The sequence below is a fragment of the Crotalus tigris genome, unplaced genomic scaffold, assembly GCF_016545835.1.
Source record: "Crotalus tigris isolate CLP2741 ecotype Arizona unplaced genomic scaffold, ASM1654583v1 scf7180000018227.753833, whole genome shotgun sequence".
Classification (NCBI taxonomy): domain Eukaryota; kingdom Metazoa; phylum Chordata; class Lepidosauria; order Squamata; family Viperidae; genus Crotalus; species Crotalus tigris.
In genome coordinates this window covers 516,150-541,765 of record NW_024096893.1, presented here as the reverse complement: position 1 = coordinate 541,765, position 25,616 = coordinate 516,150, and the positions used below count along the sequence as shown (strand labels likewise).

Here is a 25,616-nt window from a genome sequence, read left to right as displayed (position 1 = left end):
CACTGAGTCACCCTCTCCCAGTTGAGAGGAAGTTTCAGAGGTGCTGGTAGGGGGTGGCCTAGCCCGACCCTTACGGGGTGTGTGAAAGGCCACTTGTCCCTTAGAAGCCATGAACTGGGAGAATGCATCCTGCATGAATGCATGGAATTGTGCCGACCAAATGCCCTCCTGCGCTTTGTCGTTAGAGTGAGGCGCTGGGGTGCGGTCGGGTGAAGAAGCTGGTGAGGAGGGGTTGGAGGAGTCTAACTGTTCAGTTTCCCCAGGAGGAGACCAAGTCTTAAGCACTTCCTCGGCAGTAGGGTCTGTGCTGGGTGCCACCGCTGGGACAGGGGAAACCGAATTTGTCCCATTGGCATTGGTTCTCTGTGCCCTGCTAATTTGTCTTTCTAAAGCCAAATGTCTCCTCAAAGCCTCTCGCTCAGCCGTTTTAGACTGTCCCTTCTGAGAAAGGTGTTTTGTTTTAGCTTTCTTCTTCCCCCCCACCTCAGATTCAGAAGATCTGCGTTTTTGTTGTTGCTGTGGGGGGGACAATTGAGGGACCTGTGTGACTGAATACGAGACATTGTCTGCCATTGTGCCAGACACCCCGAGTAGGTAGTGCCTGGAGTGGGGGACAGGATACGCAGATCAGATGCAGATGTTTGGGGCTGAGCCCTCCTCTGCCTATACAAACAATGGCCGGACAGACAGGAGTCTTTGGACAGAAGATCCTGCAAGGCAGTGACTAAAGGTCACTATAGGAACAGTCAGAGAAAAATACTCCTCCTCACCTCCTCACTTAGTCCAGAGAAAGTGCAGTTTATACCTCTCTCTCCCCCTGTCTGTGGCTGTGGCAGCAGACCACGATCAGAAAGGGTTCTCTTCCTTTTCCCTCTTCCTTCCTCCTGTCTCAGTTTCTTGCGATAATCCCGGATTTTAGCTTAAGGGCTGCCCCTTTGTCTGCAAAGGAATGGAGTCCGGATGGCCCCGCCCCCAAGGGAAAACGGCGGGAAGGTCCGTTCGCTCAAAATGGCGAATGGGGAAGAAACCACGCCTCCTAATGTTAGCCCGGGAATCCACGAGGTTCAAACAATGGCGGATCTTTGACTCTGAGGCTCTCGCGCCGCTCCGCTGGTCTATGCCGAGCGGCGCCGCGGTTTAGCCGCTTTCCGCGCGGCTCAGCTGTTTCGCGCTGAGCGGCGCCTCGTTCTATCGGCCCCAATCACGCTTTCCGCGCGGCTCAGCTGTTTGGCGCTGAGCGGCGCCTCGTTCTATCGCCCGAACCGCTCAGCTGTTTGGCGGCCCCGGAGAGCGGCGAGCAATCCGGTAGTGAAACCCCCGCCCCAACAGCTGCTCGGTGGGCCGGTTATCGGCGGGCGAGCGATCCGGTCCGGCTCCAAGCCTCCCGTTAGTCCCTGACGCCCCACTCACGAATCCGCCGATCCCGGCTGCCTCTCTCGAGTCCTATCCGCTGCCAGACAAATTTTCGTTCAACTGGAGGAAGAGGGGATTCCCTTTTTTTTTTTTTTTTTTTTTTTAAGTTAAGTTAGTTTTGTTCTGAGAGCTGCTTCTCGCACTTCTACCAGGCTTCGAGACTGAGTCAAAACTGGGGTCACGCCCAAAGGAAGGGGTGTGGCCGAAGTTTTTACCCAGTCTGCCAGGCAGGAAGGCCGTCATAGAACCCATCCATTTGGACTCTACAGTCATCCTGCTGGAGAATCATAATTCTTAAGAATACTGTGTTAGTACCCTCTGCCAAAAGCAGGCACACCTACAATATTTTTATCTTGAAACCCAGAAATAGTACTGCTTGATAAGGTCAATATAAATGCTAAGTACTAATAAACACTAACATAAAGGCAACGCAACAAAATACATTGTCCTTCCTCTTTCTGAAGTAAGCAAGCTCATGAAAAAGAAGCTGGCAAAAAACTGAATAGAAGAACATTTAACATTGTGGAGGTGAATCAGACGTATACATACATAAGCCATTCCTGTGATCCCATTATAGATCACACTCACCAAGAAAATACCATTTAAAAACCGTGCCTGAAAATTCTTGCTTAGCAGGTAGAATTTTATTTTGTAGTTGCTGAGATTTTTTTTTTGTTGGTAGAAAACAATAGATCAATGGTAGGTATTGCCTTATATTGGTGACTTGGCAAATTAACACTGTTCCTGCAAAAGAGCAGTGTTTCTCAATTAAAGATTGTAATATTGGCTGAGGAATTCTGGGAGGTCAAGTCCACATATCTTTAAATTGCTAAGGGTGATAAATGCTATATAAGAGGAAAATAAATATGTTAAAAGTGTGAGAGCATTTTTCCTTCAAGCGCAACTATTTGTTATTCTCGTACTCAACATGAGAACAGGCCTGATGGGGCTTTCAATTTTTTGATGCATTTGATATTTCTGCTCTGCAGACAAACCAACTACTGGGGAAAAAGAATGCTTCTTCCTGAAAACTATAATGTTATGTTATGCAGTACATTTCCACACTACATATTGTTGCTTAGTGTTCAGGTTTCAAACAGGAAATGAAGTCAATTAACACAATAATTTTATAGTAACAACTATTATTTGCTTTCTTCTTTAGTGAATTATGTTCCCAAGTATCCATATTAGCAAAATATAGACTGGTCATGGAACATTACAAAACATCTCAAATTATTACATTAATTGTAATGCAGCCTAAAGAGGCAATTAAATAAAAAACTAATCTCTAGTGCCAATTCTGTGTAAGAAAAAACTAGTACTTGAACCACACTATACAGGGTAGACAGGATATATTTTCTACATGCAAATAAGCAGTTTTCATCTTTATGTTATTATACAGTTCAAATCATACTTTCAGTGTTTCTCTTTTCATAATATAAATATTAAAGATGCATTTTGCTATTTTTCTCATTTAGATTCCAAAGTATCCAGTAAATTACAACACTGCTGTGGGCAAGCTGTTATGTTTAAAGCTCTAAAGAACACATATATTTCTGTAACAGGTTGAGATAGTAGCTTGCCTAAGGCAACTAAGCATGGCTTTAATTCTATTCTTTTCCGTTCTATTCTAATCCACCTTTCAGAAATATAGCCTTCCCAAGATTGCTTTCAAAGGAAAATCTTTGCAGGATGTTGTTAAGATTACCAAAATGATGTGAAGCAACTGAAAAGCAGTATAAATATTATACATTTCATTTGACAACTTTTAGATATACTTTGTCTTTCAAATATCCTTTTGGTTTTGTTTTTTAGTCTCATATAAGCAAAAGTTTCAAACAATATTTCTGCCTACAAAATTTTGTAAAGAAAGATCCAGAAAAGTGGAAAATTAGAGGTGTATTATATCACCCCAGTCACCTTACTGATTTTTCTCTAGTTTACTCAGATAATGCATCAGAAATATTTGATACTGTTTATTCTTCAGATGGAAATAATTATCATAACAAGCAAACCCATATCACGTTCATCATACTAGTCTTGAATGTCCTCCATAAACAAAAATACTGGAAATCATTGTCAGCTATTCACATCTTGAAACATACAATTTCCTGATCATTTTATTTAAAATCTGGCTGTCCTGTGCTTAATTATATAATGCTTCTACAGTACTTTCTAACATCTTCAATTACAGGGAAATATATTCCAAAGTGTATCACTAGAAGTTGCCCTCAAATATGAAGATTTGTTTCTCAATAAACAGCTTTGGGACCAAGGCACAATTCAGAATGGATTCACATGATCATACAAACGTTTAGCATGAGTTGGGATGGGGTGGTTTACAATATTTGTATAACCTTAAATGAAATCCAGTGTACTTTGTGATGCGTTTGGAATATTGAACCCATTTTTTCCCCATACTGTGGAGTCCAACCACATTCTCCCAGCCTACTACCTCACAAGATCATTATAAGAATTACATATTCTACCTGGCCTCCATATGCCAATAATGGAAAAGTTGCATAACACTGTAGATTTAAAGGCAAAGGGGTACTTCAGAATGCAAATGGGCACCAGGCTACAACTGCTTAAACCAAACATGTTTTTTCATGGAAACACACAACAGATGCAAAGGAAAGCTAGGCAATCCCTGTGCATCTACTTTAAAGAGATGCAGATAAACAAGGTGGCAAAATGCAATTATACAAAATCATAACCTGCACAAGATGTCATCAAGCCAATAGCACCCCTATGTACTTGCAACTTCATGTCTTGAATACATGCACATATTTGCAGTGTTGTGTGATGATGTCAGCATGGGCATGTCACATTTGCCACCCCACCGTAGATGGGTAGGTAGGTGTTACCTGAATAATTTCTTTGTTGCCTTTGAATATGAAGCACTGTACAACTGGTGAAATAACTATAATGTGCAACATAATAAATAATGTCTTAGGATAAGCTTAGGGTGTTCATTTCATCTTGACATAAACAAAAAATCAGATGAAGAAACTTAATTGTATAACACTTGTATGTAGTAGAGTTTCATTGACAACTAGAAAAATTTGGAAATGCCATGCAGTACCTTGATCTTGTGCAGAAATGTACCCAAGAAATGATATCTGACTATGATAAATTGACTGAAATGCTCTTTTAATTGTGCAAGGAAGCCACTGTTCAACATCTCATGTAATGATCCTTATAGGTTCCCATCACAGGTGTTTGCTACACAAACCAACTCAATAATTCACTGATTGAAGGGTATTTGGTTCTCACTCAGCTTGGTTGTTTTCTTGTAAACATTTCATTACCCAAACTAGGTAACATATTAATGCTAGCTAGTAAAGAGTGGGGTTTGCTCTCAGTTTATATTCTACTGGTTTGCCCTGTCAGGGTTAGTGGGGGTGGTCTTAGAGGTTCTTGCTGTTGGCTTGTTTGGCAATTTCTTGATTGGGATATTGTTTATTTGATGTTAATCTTGGAGTTAATCTATGCTCATCTGGGTGCTGACTGCTGGTAGACAGGTACTTAGGTCTCTTTGTTCCCCTTTTGGCTCATTGTCTTTTTTGCATAGTCTATAGATATTATTTATGTCTATTTGTCTATTGATGGCTAATCTGTCAGAGTGCCAGGCTTATAGAAATTCCCTGGTGTTTTGGGACTTGTCTAGTCATAGTTTCCCAACTGAAACTATAATTAAGTCTGTCCATATGTTGTAAAATTAAAAAGTTTTCATCATGTCTTCTAACTACTAGTTGGTATTCATGGATGCGTTTTGCCAGTTTTCAGCCTGTTTGTCCTACGTAATGGTTATTGCAGTCATTACACTGTATGTTATAGATGATCCTGTTTTTTTTAATTCCGAGGCTGCTGGGTCTTTCGGTTTGCTTAGGATATTTTGAAGGACTTTAGTTGGCTTGTGTGCTACGCTGATTCTATGTGGCTGTAGTAGTCTGTTGTAGCTTTTGAGATGTTCTTGATAGTGTTATTCTTTTTAGGGTCTGTGTTAGTTGTGCTGTATTGGGTTCAGTGGTGAAGCACTTTTTAATAAAGTTGCTCTGTTTCCTTTTTCTGTTATTCATAGATTAACTCCAAGATTAACATTACTCTAACAATAAAGTAAATAATATCCCAATCAAGAAACAGCCAAACAAGCCAATAGTACACAGCTCAACCAAAGAGCCTCTATAACAGTGATTCTCAACCTTTCTAATGCCGCGACCCCATAATACAGTTCCCCATGTTGTGGTGACCCCCAACCACTTATACATCACCGGGTGCCAGGGGCGTGGCCAAAGAAAAGGGGGGGAAGATGGCGGACAGCCTTGTTTGGCGACCCCTGTGAAATGGTCGTTCGACCCCCAAATAATGGGGTCCCGACCCACAGGTTGAGAACCATTGCTCTATAACCACCCTCACCAACATTGACAGGGCAATAAACTGAGAGCAAATCTCACTCTTTACTAACACTGATGATGTTACCTAGTTTGTTAATGAAACATCTACAAGAAAACAAGCAAGCTCAGAGAACACCAAAAACCACTCATTTCAATCCTATGCTACAAATATTCTCCTTTATTAATTCACTGGTTGCTGATAATCACAGAAGACTAAAACATATAATCTTTGCAACATCTGAAATTAGTTGTTAATATGTATTTATCCTTCTGATTTCAATTCTTTTGAACAATAGTAAGTGAAATAATGACAAGGAGAACTAGCATTAGCTTTTGCCAATATTAAACAGATAAAAGACAGAATAGGGAACAACCTAGGTCACTCTGAGGTTTGCAGAAATCTGAACTTGGAATTTCTACACTGGACTAAAATGGTTTTGTATCCAGCAATTGTAGAACCTTGGGACACTTTTGAAGCATGTACCATCTCTTATAAATAATACCTTTAAAATGTTCTGTTGTATGTTTCCATTTTAAAGTTTTACACAATTTCCAATCTTTTTCTTCAAGTCTACTTAATTTTGATACTAAAAGGTGTATAGATTTAAAAAAGGAATTATTCCATTGAATTATCTAATATTATCTATCAGTTTCTCTTTTAATATAGTACTTAAAACTCATAACATAACTATTGTATCACTTCTCTATTTTATTTTCTGTTCATGTTTTACCTGTTTCGAGCTCACAACCTTGTGTTCAAAGTGATGTCCTACAAAATTCAATTTGATATTTCAACTAGGTACCCATAGGACTGAAGTCCTTCTCTCTCTTTAAAACAATCTTCTTTTAATATTTATAATGGCTCTGAATTCTTTAATCCTGAAAGGACACTCAAGAGAACTCAAATCCACGCTCAAAACCATTTACTTTGAAATATTATGAGTCTTTTAGAAATAAATTATATATTTCCATTCACATTTTGAAATTGATTTTAGACTTTTCTTTGCTGCATCTCTGCATTTCTGTCTCAAATTTCCACAACAGGGGATTCGTTTAACTTTACTTTCACTAATGTCTTCCCTAGTTCTTTCTTCTGCTATTACTTCCTTGACTTCTCATAGGTCTACTCTGTTTTTTGCCTTGTATAATTCCCACTCTGCATGAGTCTTTTCCTGACACTCTACCTTGGATTATCTTCACACAAGCTTTACAACTTTGCTTGTACAGAGATATTAGCAGACTGTCAGTTAGCACAATCACCAATTACTATTTAAGACATTCTGCACTCTTCTGTGACTCATACTGCTATTGTACATCACGTCCCTAAATCTTTCCTTTCAGAATCTAAACATTTAAGTAATATTATACACAATGGTCCTGAAATGTAATATTATACAAAAGGGTCCTGCTGTGCATTATGATTCACCAAGTTGTCCAAAACCATCTAGTTAATCTAAACCAGTGTTTCTCAACCATGGCAACTTTAAGATCTAAGCCAGGGCTGACTTCCGGTTCCGGATCGCGGCGACTCTAGGTCAGCAAGCTTCTCTCTGCCGGTAGATCCTTATGTGGGTCGAAAGTCACCCTGGAGAGCACGACTACCATCGAGGAGCTTTGCTTGGTTGCGGAAGAGCGGCGGCTCCTCCAGTTGTCCGAGCTAACTTTGAGGGCCGACGGAGAAGATCAGCCAGTAAAATGGCCGATCACCTAGCCGCACCAACCGCAAGCCAAAAGACCACCTAAGCATGAAGAACCATCATGGTGAATCCGGGTGAGACCTTTCTCTTCTCTTGCTGTCCTGATTACTTTCCTATAAAGGTGACTATTTCCCTTTTCTAAAAAAGCGGCGGCTGCCTATATGGGAAAAAGAGCTAAAAAGAAAAGAAATTAATATTTTTTGTTTTTCTGCTTGTTTTTTTACTATTGGAATTTTTTTGGGGGGGATATTTAGGGGAAAGAAGAAAAAGGGGACATTGTTACCTTCAATTTTTATAATGCTGGAGACACCTCTCTTGTTAACTTTTTAAAGAAAGAGAAAAAAAATTTCTTTAATTTCATTAACTTGGAAAAAGGACTTTACAATCCACTGAGGACATCTGGTGGTGAAAAGTGACATTGCAACTGTACTTCTCTTTTTATTTGAAGAGGGATTGGACTTTCATATGATAATAGAAGAGAAAAGATAACTTGACAGCTGGGTGGTGAAGCTGGCTATTAGACCTTTGGAGGCAGACATTTGTGGATCTTTTTCAAATACAGTCTCTAATAAAGGAATAGGCTAGTCTACCACCAAAATGGAAGAAAGTTACCCACATCTTGACTATGATTTAATACTGGAAAAATATTTAGAATTTACAGAAGATTTCAAAACTTATTTGAAACCTCGGAGAAAACTTAAAGATGCTACTTTGGAACCTCAAATTGACCCTCCAATAATGAATCAAGTTATAGAACAAGGAACAATAGAGGAAGAGCAGAGTAATCCTAAACAGGCCTCTATACATCAAGCTATACAATTTAAAGAGACAGAGGAATTATGCTTACAACCCAATTGTGAACTTACACTGGGAGAAAATGCAGAAACCACCGAGCCAACTAATTTTACACAATGTTACCTACAACTGATAGATAACTTCAATGACCAAGGAATCACCGTAACTGATTCAGTTCAACTACCAAAAATGACAGAGACTGACATCCAGATACAATTCTCCGAAAATTACAACAAAGCGGATAAATTACTTTTAACTATAACATGGAATAAAAGTGAATATAACATTCAGATGATATTGACAGAAAGGGAAGAAAACTTTGTTCAGTTTGAATTGGTCAGAAATTTTTGTAACCAAATTTTGAGCCTTGATAATCGAAAAGCTTTAATATGGGAACCAACTTGGCATAGAAAGAAAGCTAGAGTTAGGTTTAAACATGATATAAAATGTTACTTGATGAGTTAAAAAGGCTTTAGAGATTTTGTCTGATTTAATAACGAATGAAGGATGTGAATTTATTGTTATCATAGCTGAAGGAATAAATAGAGAGAGAGGAAGAGTTATTTGTGATAGGAAAAAATTAGTCTCAATGTAATAGAGAGAGAGGAAGAGCTATTTGTGATAGGAAAAAAATTAGTCTCAATGAATGATTTATCATTAAGGATACTTGAAATCCCAACTATATGTTCATTAAAACGTAACTGGAGTATGAGAACTGTAATTAGTAAAGCTTAAAACAGGATATAGATTATTATAATCACAATGTGATTGATGATTTTTGCTTGATTGAATTTTACCTAAAACAATATTAATTTTAATAAGCAATATTATATTTAGGAAATAGAGAAGAAATTTTTGATAATTAATCTGAGCTATACTTATATGATTTTGTTTTCAAATGATTTGTCACCCTGACCACCACATTGTGTCCTAAGCTTTTGTAAAAATGGAAAAAACCAATAAAGCTTTACAGGAAAAAGAAAAAGATCTAAGCCAAGGCTTTTCAACCGGTGGTACGCGTACCACCTGGGATACATTAGCACGTGGAACGCGGCCCTGCCCAGCCAAGTGTAGTGGGGAGGGAACGAGCCAAAACAGCACAGCATAGGACTTACTGTGAGAGAGTCCTCCGGAGCTACAGAATGGCTGGGGCGAGGCAAAGGCCCCAGGATTGGCACTTCCGGTTCACCCGGAAGAGAAAGGAGGAAGAGGGGTGCGCAGACAGTAGAGACTATAAAAGGAGGCAGTTTGGGCGAGAGAGGGAGAGAGAGAAAAAGATGCAGCCTTGGGAGGAGGCAGAGTCAGCTGTAGCTGCAACGAAGGGAAAGAGGAGGAGGGTGTGGGGAGAGGAGAGGAGATCAAGCAGTCCGGGCATGAGCCGATCTACAACTTCTGTGGCTGCCATCTGTGCTGGCAGCGACAAACAGGCAAGAACGCAGCAGGGTAGGGGTCGCCCTCCACGAGGAATGAAGAAAGGCAGCATTAGCTGGAGGGGAGGGAGGGAGAAGTTGGCAATGAGAAAGAGGGAGGTAGAGAGTAGGAGGGAGTGTTAGAAGGAAAAACCTGGGGCTTGCTTTCCAGCTGGGAGGCTATACCTTTAAGAGAAAAGAAAAAATAGACCAGAGGAAACAAACCTCTGGCTGCTGTTGCAGGAGATGTTAATGGCAGAAGCGAAGTGCCATTTCAACTGAACAACAAATTGGGAGATGGAAGGATTCTTATGTGCTTTTGTGACTTTGAAATTCTGAGATTTGTGCAATGTGGGCTTTGTGTTCTTAAGGAGTGTTTGGCAATTTCTATTTGGCTGATGGCTGATGTCTGGTGTTAGATTCTATTGCTCTGCTATTGTTAACTGTAAGTTTTACTGCAAGGGATTTTGAAATTTTTCTCCTGAATGGATTTTGCCTGTAGCATTCCTTTACTTATGAATGGAGCCATTTGGCAAGATTACCTTAGCTGGCAGCCAGTACTTACTACATTTGCTTTTTCTTCCTTAAGTGCCAGCTCCTTTCTAGCCAGTGGCTAATTCTTTCCTTTCTAGCCAGTGGCTAATTCTTAAAGGGGAATCGCCTTTTTAAGCTAGTTCACTCAGCAGCTTGTCTTTTCTGTCTCTGGAGGCTTTTCCTTGTTTGATAAATATATGGAAAAGGGAAAATAGGGGGGGGGGCGGTTCAAATTCTTCCTTCAGAAGGAGATGGGAATGAGAAAGAGGGAGACAAGGAAAGAGGGAGGGAGGGAAGGAAGTCCCACCTTAGCACTTGGCCACCAGCAGCCCTGCCATTAACTTTGCTTGTCAAAAATTTGCAAAAGGTAATCACACGACCCTGGGACACTGTGATCATCATAAAATTGAATCAGTTGCCACGCATCCAAATATAAACCACATGACCCTGGGGATGCTGCAATGGTCATAAGTGTAAAAAATGGTCATAAGTCATTTCAGTGCAAATGCAACTTTGAACAGGGTTTTTTTGGGGGGGTAGGTTTTTGACACCTTGCTAGGTGGTGCTCGAATATTGCCATATCCTAAAAGTGGTACAATTGGTGAAAAGGTTGAAAAGCCCTGATCTAAGCTATAGTCTTTTGTAACATCCAACTGCAAACCATGATTAAGAAAATAATAGTTCATAGTTTATATCGAATACTGAAATACAGTATATTAAGCTTAATAAAATAGAGCATCCAGTGCCTCTGAAATGCAATGCTCAACTTAAAATTGGGGGTAAGCCACAATGTTATTTGTTTACATTTATATTTTACTTTTGTTTTCGAAATTCTAGCAAGATGTTTTAAAATCACAGTTTAGCATTGTATACGCATGTAATAGGTACCACTGAGGGAAAGAAAATGGGAAAAATAGGGGTTAAAAGATTCACTCTGGCATATTCTTGTACAATTCGTCCACTATTTAGCATCATGTACAAACTCTCCTAGGTGAAAACTCTGACAGGAAAAATGGCAGGAAGAACAGATACTATAAATTATTAAAAGTGGGCTGGAGCAAATCCATGCTAGACCCACACAGAGATCTTACAAATGCCTAAAAGGTAGAAAGATGAAAAATGCTTACTATGCACACATGTATTGAAACTTGGACTTCTTGCAGCTGGTGACCCATAGTCCCGAATACAGTCTAAAGAAAATGCAAAAAGTATTATTAAGCCATATGCCAAAATGGACTGATTTCTAATCCCCCATTCTATACTCAGCATGTTTGCTTTTCTACTGAATTATTCATATTTGTATAAATATACCTACACACAGGACTTTTTTTCCTCATAGAACGCCCAGAACGGAGTTCCGGCACCTTTTTTGGATGCAACCTTGTAGGGTAGGCAAGACGGGTTGTATAACATGTGTGAGTTCTGGCCCTTTTTTTTTTTTTTTTTTAGAAAAAAAGCACTGCCTACACATCTAAAATATACTTTTATTTTTAGAATATAATTCTTCTATTTTCTAATATTATGTAGGAGATTACCAGGCAGATCAAATGTGTCATAAGCAGTGGCGGGATTCAGCCAGTTCGCACCACTTCAGCAGAACCGGTAGCTAATTTTTTGTTGCCCAGTCCCAGAATGGACTTCCGGAAGCAGCATTCACCCAGAGAACTGGTTGTTCACATATTTGAATCCCACCATTGGTCATAAGTCGTAAGTCCCTACACGCCCGCAAGAGATCTCAGGTCCAGCCCATTTGAATGCCTTCTTATTCCTGCTCATTTCCTTGACCATTAGTAGTTCAGATTTTTGTAGAGAACTGCAATAAATCATTATATTCATTTGAACTGCCTGAATCTTCTGATTTCCCTGGCACTTGACATATTATTCTTTTATCAGATGTTGCATACTTGGTTTTTAAAGAGTTGTCCAGCCCAGGAAAATCAAAACTAGGAATTCACTTGGAAGAGCCATATAGATTATCAAAACTGAATATTTTATTCATCTTAAATAGTTTCATAAAATTAAAAAAAACAGATTTGTAAAGATCAGATATGTTTCCACGAAACCTAAGAAATTATTCAGACTATATATTCCTATTTTAATAAATTTGATTAGGATATGAAAAATATGTAGGCATAAAATTTACTATCAACACCTTTGCTAAGTAAGTATGTTAAAAAGTGGCTTCACTGTAATGAAATATTTATTTCATATTTCTATGAAAATAATGTATGAATTATACCTTTTCCCTTCCATCCCACTCCATTCTACTAAGCAAGCACTTACAAAAATTCCCTTTCAGGAATGTTTCATTTATTTATTTATTTCATAAGCCACTAGGAGTCACTGTGAATGAGTTATAAATTTTCTAACTAAACAAACATGCTTTATGTCGAGTTAAAGAAGGATTGAGCAAGACAGGAACACTTAAGATGTACTATATAGAGATAAAGAAGAGTCACAAGTAATCATTCTAGTATAAGACAGGGGTGTCAACTGCCAGCCCGTGGGCCAGATGCATCATAGCGAAACCGCGCCCACCCCACTGCCAGCAATGGCAAAAAAGTCATGATATGCCGCGACACATCACGTGACGTTTTGAGTTTGACACTCCTGTTTTAAGACATAGGTATTTGAATTACAGTTAATGGTTAGGATTATATCCAAATAAAATTGCTTTCTTTCTGAATATATGGAATGCACTTGCTTGGTTTTATAATAAGAAAATCAAGACTGTTGGAGAATACAAGGGTCAACAATGCTACACGCACCAGGGTATCTGTGTAAAGTTATAGAATATGTTTGAAGGAATTTTTAAAAATAACCAAACTATGGAAGTGACTAATCAAATAGTGTGTTTTGATAATTTTCAAGATTTCAAGTGATTCTTAGATAATCAGGGAGTGTCTAGGATACCACGATGCTATATGTTTTATGAGGATCCAAGTAAACACAATTTAAAAAGTCATTGAAATTGCATGAAATATGACAATCTTACAAGATTTCTTTTTTTTTTTTTTTAAGAAGGGGAATGCTGCCTCGGTCATTGCTAAAGATCATGTAAGAACTGATCTCTATGGCAGATTAATATGCATACAGATAATGCCTGAAAGCAAAACAACACTAGCATACATAAATAGAGTGTAACTGCAACTCACCCAAATATTTCGGGTAAAAATAATCCTGTGAGAGAAACAAAAACAAATATTTATTCAAAAGACACATTTAATCTAAAATGACATTAAGATTAAAATAAAGGCTAACAGTTTAAAAATGGAGCAGCAATACAATCTGAATACGTTGTTTGGTATTTGCTCATCCTATTGATCCCATTACCATTAAACAAAGCATTTTTTCTTTCATGGAGCCCTGAGTCACACTACTGAAGGTTAATGGCTGAATACTCATGAGTAAACATCCAAGTTTATACTGCTTACTCATCAGTAAATCTGCTGATTAAGGAAACTTGAGGCCTGCTTGAAAACAGAAGTTATGAGTGATCCATTGCAGTTTCAAAAACATATTGGTGACAACAGCAATATTAGAGGAAGGAAGTGAATAGTCAGATTCAGTTTCTCGTTCTGCTATTTGATGTTAAATTATCCAGCTGCAAAATCTGGAACAATCCCCTTAGTTATAGGAAAAGAAAGGAAAGGAAAGTTTCAGTTTTTAAGCAAAATTATAAACCCTTAAGTCAGCATATGTTATCATCACTAGGACAGTTGAGTTCTTCCTTAAAATACGAGTTTATAATTCTTAGTTCAAACTTTGGGGCAAATCACTGATTCCACTGAAGACTGTTATTAATGTCAATAACAGCTCCCAGAATACATCCCAGGAAAGAAGATGGTGCTAAAAGTAATGCACCTTATAGTGAGTAATGGTTCCAAATAACAGACCAAATAAGCAAAAAAGATGAAATGCCCATGCCTTTAAGGAATGTAAAACTGATCATGGAACAAAGTTCTCCTAAATTCAAAACCCAACTTGTACTTTATTTCTCTATTTTGGAGAAATAATGACTTTCCCGATGTGAATTTGCATATGACTGGGTTACTATTGCAATACTTAACACCGTGTCATGGGTGTCATGCCAAATAGATACTACACTGTAAATGAGAGTAGACAGTATGATGGTAAGGAATTGATGATAGAGATAGGCAATTGTGGTATGAAGAATATAGTGGTACACAGGACAACTACCAGTTGATGCAACAGTGTCCTCAAAGAAAAAAATCAAGATAGAATGGATATTCCGCACATGCATACATTATGGTATTTAATATATCTGATTACTTCTATTCCTTCAGTCTATTTAATCATTTCCAAAGAACTTCATTTGTAGGTATAAAGTAAAGTGAATTTTGCTTCATTTTGTGACCTTTCTTGCCCAGTTGTTAAGTCAATCACTGCAGTTGTTAAGCTAGCAATATAGTTGTTAAGTGAATCTGGATTTTCCATCAACTTTGCTTCTCAGAAAGTTACAAAAGGTGATCACATCACTTCAGAACATTGCAACCATCATAAATATGAGCTGGTTGTCTGAATTTTGATAACGTGACCATGGGGATGTGCAATGGTTGTAAATGTGAAAAATGGTCATAAGTCACTTTTTTCAGTGCTGTTGTAACTTTGAATTGTCACTAAATGAATAGTTGTAAGTCAAGGATTACAAAGTAATGTACAAAGTAATGAAATTATAAATGCTTATATTAAGTTTTTATGTTTTCTAAATAATTCCATTTATCTAAAACAAGTAAAGAATTATATATTGAAAAAGATAATTAAATGGCTTGAGTCTCTTTTAAAATTACATGGTTGGCTACCTAGACATCCCCGAATGCTATTTCTAAGTAGCATTCTAAGTCACGAGGCCTTTGTGAGCCATTGCACACTGCCAACAGCGCCACCTTCATCCTGTCTTCTCCATCGCCTCAGTCCTGCTGCCCCCTCTCTGGCTAGGCCTGGCAAGTTCCCTTTGGCAAATGAATCCCTGCCACCCTGTCATTGCCCTCGTGACAGAGTAGGCAGTTGGATCAGCAAGGGGATAAAAATAACTTTCCCACCCCCTAAGCCCCATTCTGAGGACGCTAGTAGAGGACCAGCGAAAGCTAAGTTGTTTTAACCTTGTATGTAACTGTTTTTATTGTTTTTAAATGTTGTTTTAACAATAAATAACTGGAGTATATTCTTCCCGGAGATTGAAGATTGCATCATTGAACAAATATGCCCGGGATTCGTATTTTTACAACCATTAAGGATATATATATATATATATCGCCAAGACACTTCCAACTTTACGCGGGAGAAAACCCGAACAACCAAAGACCTACATACATACATACATACATACATACATATACTATTAAGAATATTAAAAACAAAACAGTGATTCCTGGGTAGACTCATATTAAACAATAAAATATACGAACACCAGGAAGTTATAAAACTATAAAAAGTTTTAATAAAACCAGAATAAAACCAAGCTTTCGTTGGCATCTGCCAGCATCATCAGGGTAGTCTCCAGTCGATGGGAGAAGCTATTTATAGATGTGGCGTTCTTTGCGCCCGGCTTCTTGACCTCGTCATGGGTCCCAGCCAATCCACCTGCATTTTGATCGTAGTTTCTGTGTTGCAAGCTGTAATTTCCTCACTTTCCTTACTTGTGCTGGTACTGCAGCTCTTCCTCCCTTCTTTGCATAACTGTAAGTCGAGGGGACTCCTTAATTCCACGTAATTAGATGCACACTGTCTGTGTTTATGTTGTTTATTCTCCTCATCCTCCTTCTTGGTACTTCCTATTTCTCTTCTCCCCCTATTTCTTTGTTTACGATCCTCTTTCAAAACTATATCCTCATTGTTTGTCTCTGTAGCCCAAGATTCCATTGTGTTTACATCATCCTGTTTCCCGATCCTTCGTATCACTTTATTAACTCCCCTTTCTATTTTCTCTTCAATGGGGGTGATTTTAACACCCTCTCCAGAATTCATGGCGCCCACAAATTGATTGCTGACCCCTTTTTCCGAGGGGGCTGTCCCTTCACTGTTGTTTGTGTATTCGCTCATTACTTGGGGGTATGCAGTCTTCCTTAAAAGGAGAGAGGCGAAATCCTTACGGTCGTGACTTGTATCTCCTTGTGCATTCCTACGGGGAGTCGTTCCTCTCAAATGTCTGTAGGAGTGTGTGGAAGCTCTAAGATTATAGCGAACAGGCTTCTCATCTCCCCGTTGTTCTCCTGTGTTCCCAAGGCAATAACAGCTCAAACGGGAAATGTCATTAGTGAAGTTAGTTGCAGGATCGCCGGTGGGATTACACGTGGCATTCCAATCCTTCGAATCATGATTGTTTAATAACCCAAAGTCTATACCAGATCGCTTTTTTGTCAAACTCCTCGCTGTTCCCGGGGAGACCCTCAATTCATCAGCACTTGGCTCTTGGTCGTCAATCCATTCCTGTGTCCATGGGGGAGGGGCATATGTTTCAGCAGGTGGGGAGTTACTCTGCTGCTGCTTATTCCCTGTCTGGGTATTTCCAAGGCTCGTCTCCTCCGTCAACCCTCTTTGCCGAAGGCACGTTAATGTTACATCGTTTTTCTCCGGAGGGACGGTCGCGCATTGCCCATGCTCTTAATGTTACATGCGCTGGGCATAGGTCCACATGTCTGTTGATGGATTCTTCGTTGGAGAGCCACGCCTCTTTAAGGAGCCGGCCCCCCTTCGTGCTGTCACTGGCCATCACCTGCACGTTGCTAAAATCAAACCTATGCCCAGATTCTAGCATATGCGCCCCGATTTGGGAATACTGGTCGCCTCTCCTTACCTCCAATTTATGCTCGTGAATCTAGTTTTGACACATTTGGAGGTCTCCCCCACGTAATTGGCAGAGCAGCTTTCACAGTTGATCCTGTAAATGACATTGGACTTCTCTATGGTGGGGAGTGGATCTTTCAATCTCATCACCTTAGATCGCAGCGTCTGGTTGGGGTTATGTGCCACCCTCACATCATAGGGTGCCAATATCCTAGCCGTGGCTTCTGAGACGGTGTTAATATAAGGAAGAGTGATACGAAGTCTCTGTGATGTATGTTCTTCTATTTGAGACCTGATCGGGAGGGAGGGTCTGGATGATAGTCCATGGTGCCTGATGAACTTCATAGGGTAACCATTGTGCCTGCACACCTTAAAAAGGTGCTTCTTTTCTTCCGTCCTAGCCTTGGCAGTGTTGCAGTGGGAGCCTACTCTCTTGAAGAGTGTTCTAATACAGCTGGCCTTGTGGGCCACTGGGTGGTTGCTATCATAGTGTAGAATTCTATCTGTGTGCGTGGACTTGCGGTAGACCCTGGTCTTCAGGGTTCCATTAGGTTGGCGATGGACCAGGACATCAAGAAATGCAAAGAACGCCACATCTATAAATAGCTTCTCCCATCGACTGGAGACTACCCTGATGATGCTGGCAGATGCCAGCGAAAGCTTGGTTTTATTCTGGTTTTATTAAAACTTTTTATAGTTTTATAACTTCCTGGTGTTCGTATATTTTATTGTTTTATATTTATACACACACACACACACACACACACACACACACACATATATATATATATATATATATATATATTATTTTTGCAAAATCACACATAGAAATACTACTTACGTTACATTTCTATAGCACTGGCACATACGTAAGCATCCTAACAATCTTTATTCCTCCTGGTAAATCCTATTCTTCCTTCCCTGCAAATATCACAGGAAGGGCTACTTCTAAGGAAGTCTTTGCTAATTGGAATTTATGTAGTATTATGCTGTTGTATTTTCACAAAAAGAACTCAGGCAATACACATTCCCCTCAACACGATCCTTCAGAAAAAGTAAGTAGCAATGCCACACCCACAATTACATGGATATTCCAGGAAATGCTGTCAACAAGCTTATATTGGCTGAGATGTTCGCACTGTTACAGATAAACAAAGCTAGAAAAACATCCAAGGATGTTGCAATGACATTGGGTCTTAGAAGATGACAATATGGGGGGAAATATGTATCTAAAAGAAGTTGGGACATCATAGATAAAAATCAGGAGTAAAAAAGGCAATGGAGAAGTAGGAAAATACAATAGTATTTTTAGTGCACGGGTGTCAAACTTGCGACATCATGTGACGTGTTGTGACGTATTGCAACTTTTTCCCCATTGCCAGCAATGGGGTTGTGCGCAGTTTTGGCATGACACATCCGCCTCATGGGCCGGCAGTTTGACATCCATTTTAGTGGGAAAGAGACTTCCCCCATCTCCCAGAAAAGACTGCTGTGTCCATGTTTGGATTGAGGTGATGTGCCTGCGTGCGCACATGCTTATAAATCTGAAAGCAGCATATATCTCTGAAGGAGGAGGTTATATCTGCACATAGATATTTGCATGCGTTGGTGTATTTTACATGGATACTGGCACATGTCTTCTCAGGGCCAGAACTTGGCCCGCCTATAGTTTACAGACTACAATTTCCCAAAACTGATTGTATAACAGTTTTTCCACATAAATCCAGTTGTTTTAATATCTTTAAAAGTTATAAATTTAGTGTGAGAAATTTATTAACTGAAAAGACATCTTTGGTAGCTGACATATGTTGTTCTATTTTGTAATTTTCCCTAGCTATTACCATGTAAGATAAGCAGTTTGCTATAACGGTTAAGACACTGGGCTAAAAACCAGAAGCTGGTGAGTTCTGTTCTTACCTTAGGCCCAAAGCCTGCTAGGTTACCCTGGGCCAATCACTTTCCCGAAGGAGGCAATGACAAACCACTCCCAAAAATCTTGTCAAGAAAATTGCAGGGACTAGTCCAGGCAGTCACCAGGAGTCAACACTGACTCAAGCTGTGTGTGTGTGCGCGCGCACACACACACACACACACACAAAATTACATCTAGGGAACATTACATGGTATAGAAGCTACAGCCAAATTGGTCTCTTATTTAAAATGAATCAATATCTGAAATTAAAGCATTTGCATTTTTACAGGCACATCTCTTATCAACTTAAATTTTCTTTCTCCTATCTCACTCCTTATGTAGACCTTGACTGGAGTATCATGTTTTTAAAGTCAGTCTTTGTTTTAGCATTATTTCTTGCTACATTTTCTTTAGAGCCTTTTACTTAACTAGTTTCTCTGCAGGATCAAAGCATATAAAATAATGCCAATTAAAAAAACTCTTGAATCTGTGCATCAGAAGAGCATCATTAATCATAGAAAGATAAGTAGCAACCAAAACTCCTCAAAATTATACTTATTAGTTCTACATTCCACATTCCCACCAGGAGCAAAAAAAAATATATATATAAAATACAAGCATTCCCTCCTGTTTCTGAACAACCCCCCAGTAAGGCAGGCTGCACTGAGAGATCATGACTGGTCCAAAAGCCATCCAGTAAACCTCTATGATTGAGGATGGACATGAACCTTATATAAATTAACCCAGCATGCATGTAAATTTACTGTACGTGCTGAATAATACAAGAAGGTTATTCAGCACTTTTAAAATGACAGTTCTAAATATAGAACTTTGAATTATGGTTATTTGTTCAGTATTGCATCAAACATATTTTCTTGTTCCTTCTCAAAGCTCTCTAAAAGTTCTGTATCAAGCGACAGAAAAAAAATATTTTTGTCACATCAAAATCTATACACTATTAAAATTCTGGATACTTTGAAATTTTTAACTGGGCAAAATGGTGCATCACAGAGCAACAATTTTTGAATCAACATACCTTAAATGGCTAACTTACAGAATGGACCCAAAATCTGACTCCTGTGGAATTGAAATTTGGCAAAGTTGTGGCTGCTTCACCACCAGGCCTTCTGACCACACTTCCTAGAAACCATGGGTTGCTTGGCAGAAGGGAAGAGGGGAGCGGAAAATCCCACCCTCTTTCCCACCTCCCTCTAACTTCTGTACCATATCAACCGGCAGCTTTGGAACTGAGGCCAAAATTTGAAATCTCTTAACAATGGTGGCCAGTGAGGGAAAACTGAGGGAGCAACTTGGATGCCTGCTTGGGGCGGGGGTGGGAGGAAGATGCTTCACCGGGGCTCTCTTTTATATGTGTAAAGAAGAATGATCCAATGGGTCACAGGTTGTCTTAGTGGTCTCTTAAAATTTCCCAATGGCCTGAACCCTAATATTTGCTGGGTACACCTGCTTTGTACATTTATACAACCTGGCATATACAGACTTGTAATACATATGTCATGGCTTTTCAAAATTCTCATCAGAATTTTAAAGTCACAAACAAATCTCTTTTGTACAATCAAACAGCAAATATAAATTCTTCAACCCATGTACATACTGTTTGTATAATAAGGTAAAAGCTAACATTCTACATTTTGATCAAGCATAGACAAAACTACATATTTACACAGAGATTATTTTAAAATGCCATTTCTGTTTTAAAATAAGAATATTTAAGTGCTATAAAACAAGAGTGAGGAACAGACCTGCAGATGTTACTCAACTATAATTCCAATATTATTAACTAATCTCTCTGGAATCCTCCATAACTACCAAAAACCTGGACCAATGTTAGAATCACAAGTAATCCAAGTTTTTTTTTTGTTATTTCTTATATATTTCTACATATTAATTTAGACCCCAAATGAGATCCTGGGAATACTAAGTTAAGCCCAGTCAAACAGAATTAGTTCAGCTTCTTGCAGGAATAAATAAATTTATGTTGCAAGGTCGAAGCCACAAATGAATACATAACAATTTATATTCACATTATACCTTCTCATCTTTCTCCATCTTCCAGCAATCTAATGCAGATCATTAGATTCCTCCTATTGTTATCAATGGCCAGTTTAAATTCATTCCATTAATGGCAGCATGTGTGATCTCTTTCTTTTTGACCATATGGTAATGATAATCAGTTGGACCCTAGGGAAACTAAAGAAGGCTCCCAGGAGATCGTAGGAATTATTGTATTGCTCATCTCTTTGTTAAACCACATTTGAAAATCATTCACAAACCCGATTAGCTGAGAGAAATGAAATAACCATGCCTGCTCAGGTATTGCAGTGTTTATACTGCAAACATCCCAGTAATATTCTTGATGTCTAGGGCACCATATTTCACATTATTTTTAAAAAATAACTTAACTTAAAAAATAAATTTTACTGATAGAAGACTAGCAATAGAGGTTTACTACTGTTTTTAATAGATCTTTCTGTTATGAATGTAGCTGCTAAAATTCAAATGATGAATGAAATATCCAAGTTCAGAGGCAACATACCTCCAGATACTGGAAATAAATCCCAGGATATTTCCACCAGTTTTATCTTGATATTTTTTGTGACCTTCCAAGGATAGTTCCTATCTAGTACTGTACTCGGCAAGGTTAGTGTTGCATATTACATGGAATTCCAATATCCTTTTTAGGTGAGTAGTATTACTGGTCTATAGATTTATGTATAAAACCTGTCTATTGCTAATCTCTTTTGGTTAGATAACATATAATGCAGGGTAGGAAGAGATGGAGAACAAAGGGAAACCCCATTATGCAAACAGAGATCTGTTTACCTTAGACAAAATCACTAGTACTTCAGGTATGCTACATTACCATATGATCACCATATTTGAAAGATCGTTTATCTCGGCCTGCCATCACCCTTTCTTCTTCCTCAGAAAACCATCACTTTCCCTCACCCACTCCATTTGTCTTCATAAACTACACAACTTCACAGAGATTTTTCAAAACTGGAGTAAATTAAGAACACAAATAGAAAACAGCATTTATTTAAAAAAACTGTCACAGAAAAATCAAACATAGTAACACTTTAGATAAATGACACTGCAGAATATAAAACATTTCTTCCCTATTTGCAGTAGAACAACACAATCTAGTCACATACTTTTTCGGCAGGCTCATTTTTGGATTAAAAGAAAAAGTTTTACTAAAACTTTATATATAACCCTCTGGTGACCTTGGATTATTTTTTTCACTTTGGGGGGACTTCTCCACTGGTAAGAAATCGTTTCAGCAAAGCTTATATTGATTAAATGTGAATACATTTAATATTAATATTTAAAAGGAATAATAATTTATGAGACCATCTATGAGAACATATCAGTAAAAATACAACCTGAATATGGAATGCTGTTTGCTATTTATAAGCTTTAAATGATAGAGAATTGGAGAGAACAACTTGTTCATTTTTGTTCTTCCCAAACATCCTTGACTTTATCTGAGGCTAAAAGCCAAAAGTTTAAAAGAGATATCACAAACCAAAATTTGCTACTACTTTGCAACTATTTGCTATGCTGGTAAAAGGGTACACTATGCTGTGAACTTAATCAGGGAATATGTTAAGACATGTATTTCCTTAAATATATAAAATTAACTCTTCTAAGGGAAAAAAAAGCCAAGCCCCTGTCATTCTCAGTATTTTTGACCTACATAACTCTCAACCTGTCCACCCCATTCAAATCATTAACATGAATACAGCCCTGTACAAAAATAACTGGTCTGTCTTTCTCTCAAAACATTTATTCCCTAAACTAATACCAGATAATCTTTGTTTATAAAAATCTTTTCAGAATAGTACATCCCAAAGTTGCAAGCATCAGAAAACTAGAATACATAAAATGAAATGTTTTATTTAATTTAATTTAAAATTATTTATAATTACTTTTATGCTACCAAGACTTCTAGCACAAAACAGCTGTAGATTTAGATAAATATTATCCTCTCACTAAGTATTTTTTAAAAAATATTCATTTGCTGATATGAGTTAACTCAGAAACTGTTTACATTTATCAACCAATAAAATTGCGGATCCAAGTTAGCATAATTTTCTAATTCAATAAGCATACTGAATACTCTTCTAAATAAGATAGCTTTATATTGTTTGTTCAACTGATTTATTCAACAAAACCTTGCTTGCAAGCATTTACAAAATCAGTGAACTGTCATGCACCAAAGACTATTCAAATTGAGCTGTGTAAATTGCAGGTTCTCCTTAGTTATCCAATAACCCTGAATCTAGTAAATGTATTTTGTCTGCGGTAAGATTTAACTTGTCCACAAAAGAAAGCACGTGCACAAACACACACCAAACACCCAAGAGATCTTTTCTAGGAGAAGGATCCTGACTTATCTCCATATAAGCTATTCCCTTCCCAGCATTTCACTATTCTTGTTTGCTCGGCCTCACAATCCAAATAGATCGGATTTGTCAAGAGAAGGGTGTGGTTTAAGTTATTTATCTAATGACTGTTCATCCAAGCAACTTCTCCAGCTGTGCAAACACCTGGCGTCCTCATTCCCATTCTGATGCTTAGTTTAGGTCAGGATGACTTCACGCTATTCTTCCTTTAAAACAAACAAACAAACAAACAATGATCCCCGACACTTTTTTGGACTTGTCTCACCGTCTCAGGGTCGTTCTCAAACACTTCTCGGGCTTCTTCACGGTTGCAGAGTTCCTCCACGCACTCTCTCTCCAGATGGCCTTGCTTGGTCTCCTCGAAGATCTGATAGGCTCGGCGGTGCCTCTGGCGAAGGAATTGGGAAGCCTCCTCCCGGCTTTTGTAGAACACCACAGCTGGAGAAGCCCCCAAAGAAACCGGGGGGAAAGAGGGGGGAAGCCATTAATCCTGGGCTCCCTTGGCAGAAGGACGCGGCCGCGCGCCTCCCCAGCAAAGTCGCCGGCTCCCTCCCTCGCCCTCCGGTCAGCGCGCGCGGATATTTCTCCTTTCAAAGAGTCCTCCGGTGCAGTCCGTGAAATCATCGGACCGCTTTCAAGCCCTCCGGCTCCGGGTTCCATCTTCAGCTCCGCGGCTTCCCCACACCATTTCCGCGCCCGCCACAAGAGAAGCCAAACAATGCCGCCGCGGCGTCACCGCCGTTTATCTCGCAAACAAGGGCATCCCCGCGCCCCCCGCCCTCCCGCTCGCTGCCAAGAACAAAGCTGCGGAAGCCGAAGAGCGAGGGAGACGAAGGTCGCCCCCGACCCTTGGGCGGGCAAAGAGAAAAGCGGGAAAGCTGCCGGGAAAAGAGGTCTGGGAGCGGGGAGACCGAGAACCTTTGGCCGAAAAGTAGCGCCACGAGGCAGGTGCCCTGGACGGGAAGCTGTCGGTTGGTCGCCCGCGAGGAGACGGGCTTTAGGACGCCCTGACCTTAAGAGGGAAAGGCTGGGGAGCGCCAAGGGGGCTGTCGGCGGGCTCTTTCCCGGCCCACAGAAACGCAAACGCGATGTTATCCGCCTGGGCTTTGGGGTATTTTAATGCGCGTCTCCATCCCTTCAGGGGAAGAGGGCGAACTCCTCCGCGACTACGAGGAAGGGCAGCGGAGAGGGGTTTCCTTCCTCGGGGAGGGGGAAGAACAGGAGGAAAAAGCAGCCCGGGGAGGGAGCCCCACTACTCACTCTGCGAGGAGTCCGCAGCCAGCAGGACGAGCAAGAGGACAGCAGCGGCAGCCGGCAGCAGCTGCATGATGCGGCGGCGGCGGCGGCGGCGGCTGAGCCTCGGGCTGCGCCCTCTGACTGGCCGAGAGGAGCGGGGCGGTCTGGTAGCGAAGGAGGGAGCGCCGCTCCTGTTGGAGGCAGCGCGGCTTCTGCCGAGCCCCGCGGGGGAGTCGCTTGTGCTGTTGAGCCAATCAAGGCGGAAAGTTCGCAGGCTTGGAGTTCCAGCGACACACCTAGTCCTTCCCGCGCCCTCAGCGCCCGAGAACTGGCTGGCTGCTGAACGCGGCGAGGATGGAGGTCAGAGGAAGAGAGAGGCAGGCCCCGCAGGGACGTTGAAGGAAGAACCCAGCGACCCGTCGACGGCCGTGCCCTCCGGGGCCGAAACCCTCTGAAAGCAACCATGCACGCCTGCACCTCCCAAATTCCTGTAAAGGGTTATTTATTGTATGTAAAGGGTGTGCACACAGACGTTGCTTGCTGCCTCGACGTGTTTGACAGCTGTTACTTGCTAGCTGATAATCTTGCATGAATGCAATTCTATGCATGCAGCAAATGCCCTCGATTTTCTGCCTGAAAATCCCAATTATGAACAAGCAGGGGAAATTATAGTACTTTGCATAGTTCTGTTCAGAAAGAATATGCATCTCCCCATTATATCTCTAGGGTAAAAATAAGATACCTATCTCCACACCAGATGGCAGATTAATGTAGCTCAGTGGTTCTCAACCTTTTTAATGCTGCGACCCCCAACCGGTCTTAGTCGAGGACTACTCAACTGGTGCAGCACCGTTTGCAGAATGGGACTTTTGGTGGGCTCAGCAGGGCAATTCCTATTGGCTTTTGAAAGCCAATAGAATTACACTCTATTCAAGAGAGTCTATTCTATTGGCTTTCAAAAGCCAATAGAATAAAAGGGGAGTAGC

General features: G+C 39.9%; 1 protein-coding gene across 1 annotated transcript in view; it reads right to left on the bottom strand.

The window, feature by feature from the left end:
* The window catches only part of GAS6 (growth arrest specific 6), a 59,376-nt gene extending 34,402 nt beyond the window's left edge, over positions 1–24,974 (bottom strand). The window contains exons 1-4 of the mRNA XM_039349136.1: positions 24,655–24,974; positions 23,660–23,832; positions 13,401–13,425; positions 11,373–11,435 (exon numbers count right to left, since the gene is read on the bottom strand). Of these exons, the coding sequence (XP_039205070.1) occupies positions 11,373–11,435; positions 13,401–13,425; positions 23,660–23,832; positions 24,655–24,721 (328 nt within the window). The 5' untranslated portion in view covers positions 24,722–24,974. The remainder of the gene's footprint in view (positions 1–11,372; positions 11,436–13,400; positions 13,426–23,659; positions 23,833–24,654) is intronic.
* Positions 24,975–25,616: the final 642 nt, after the last annotated feature.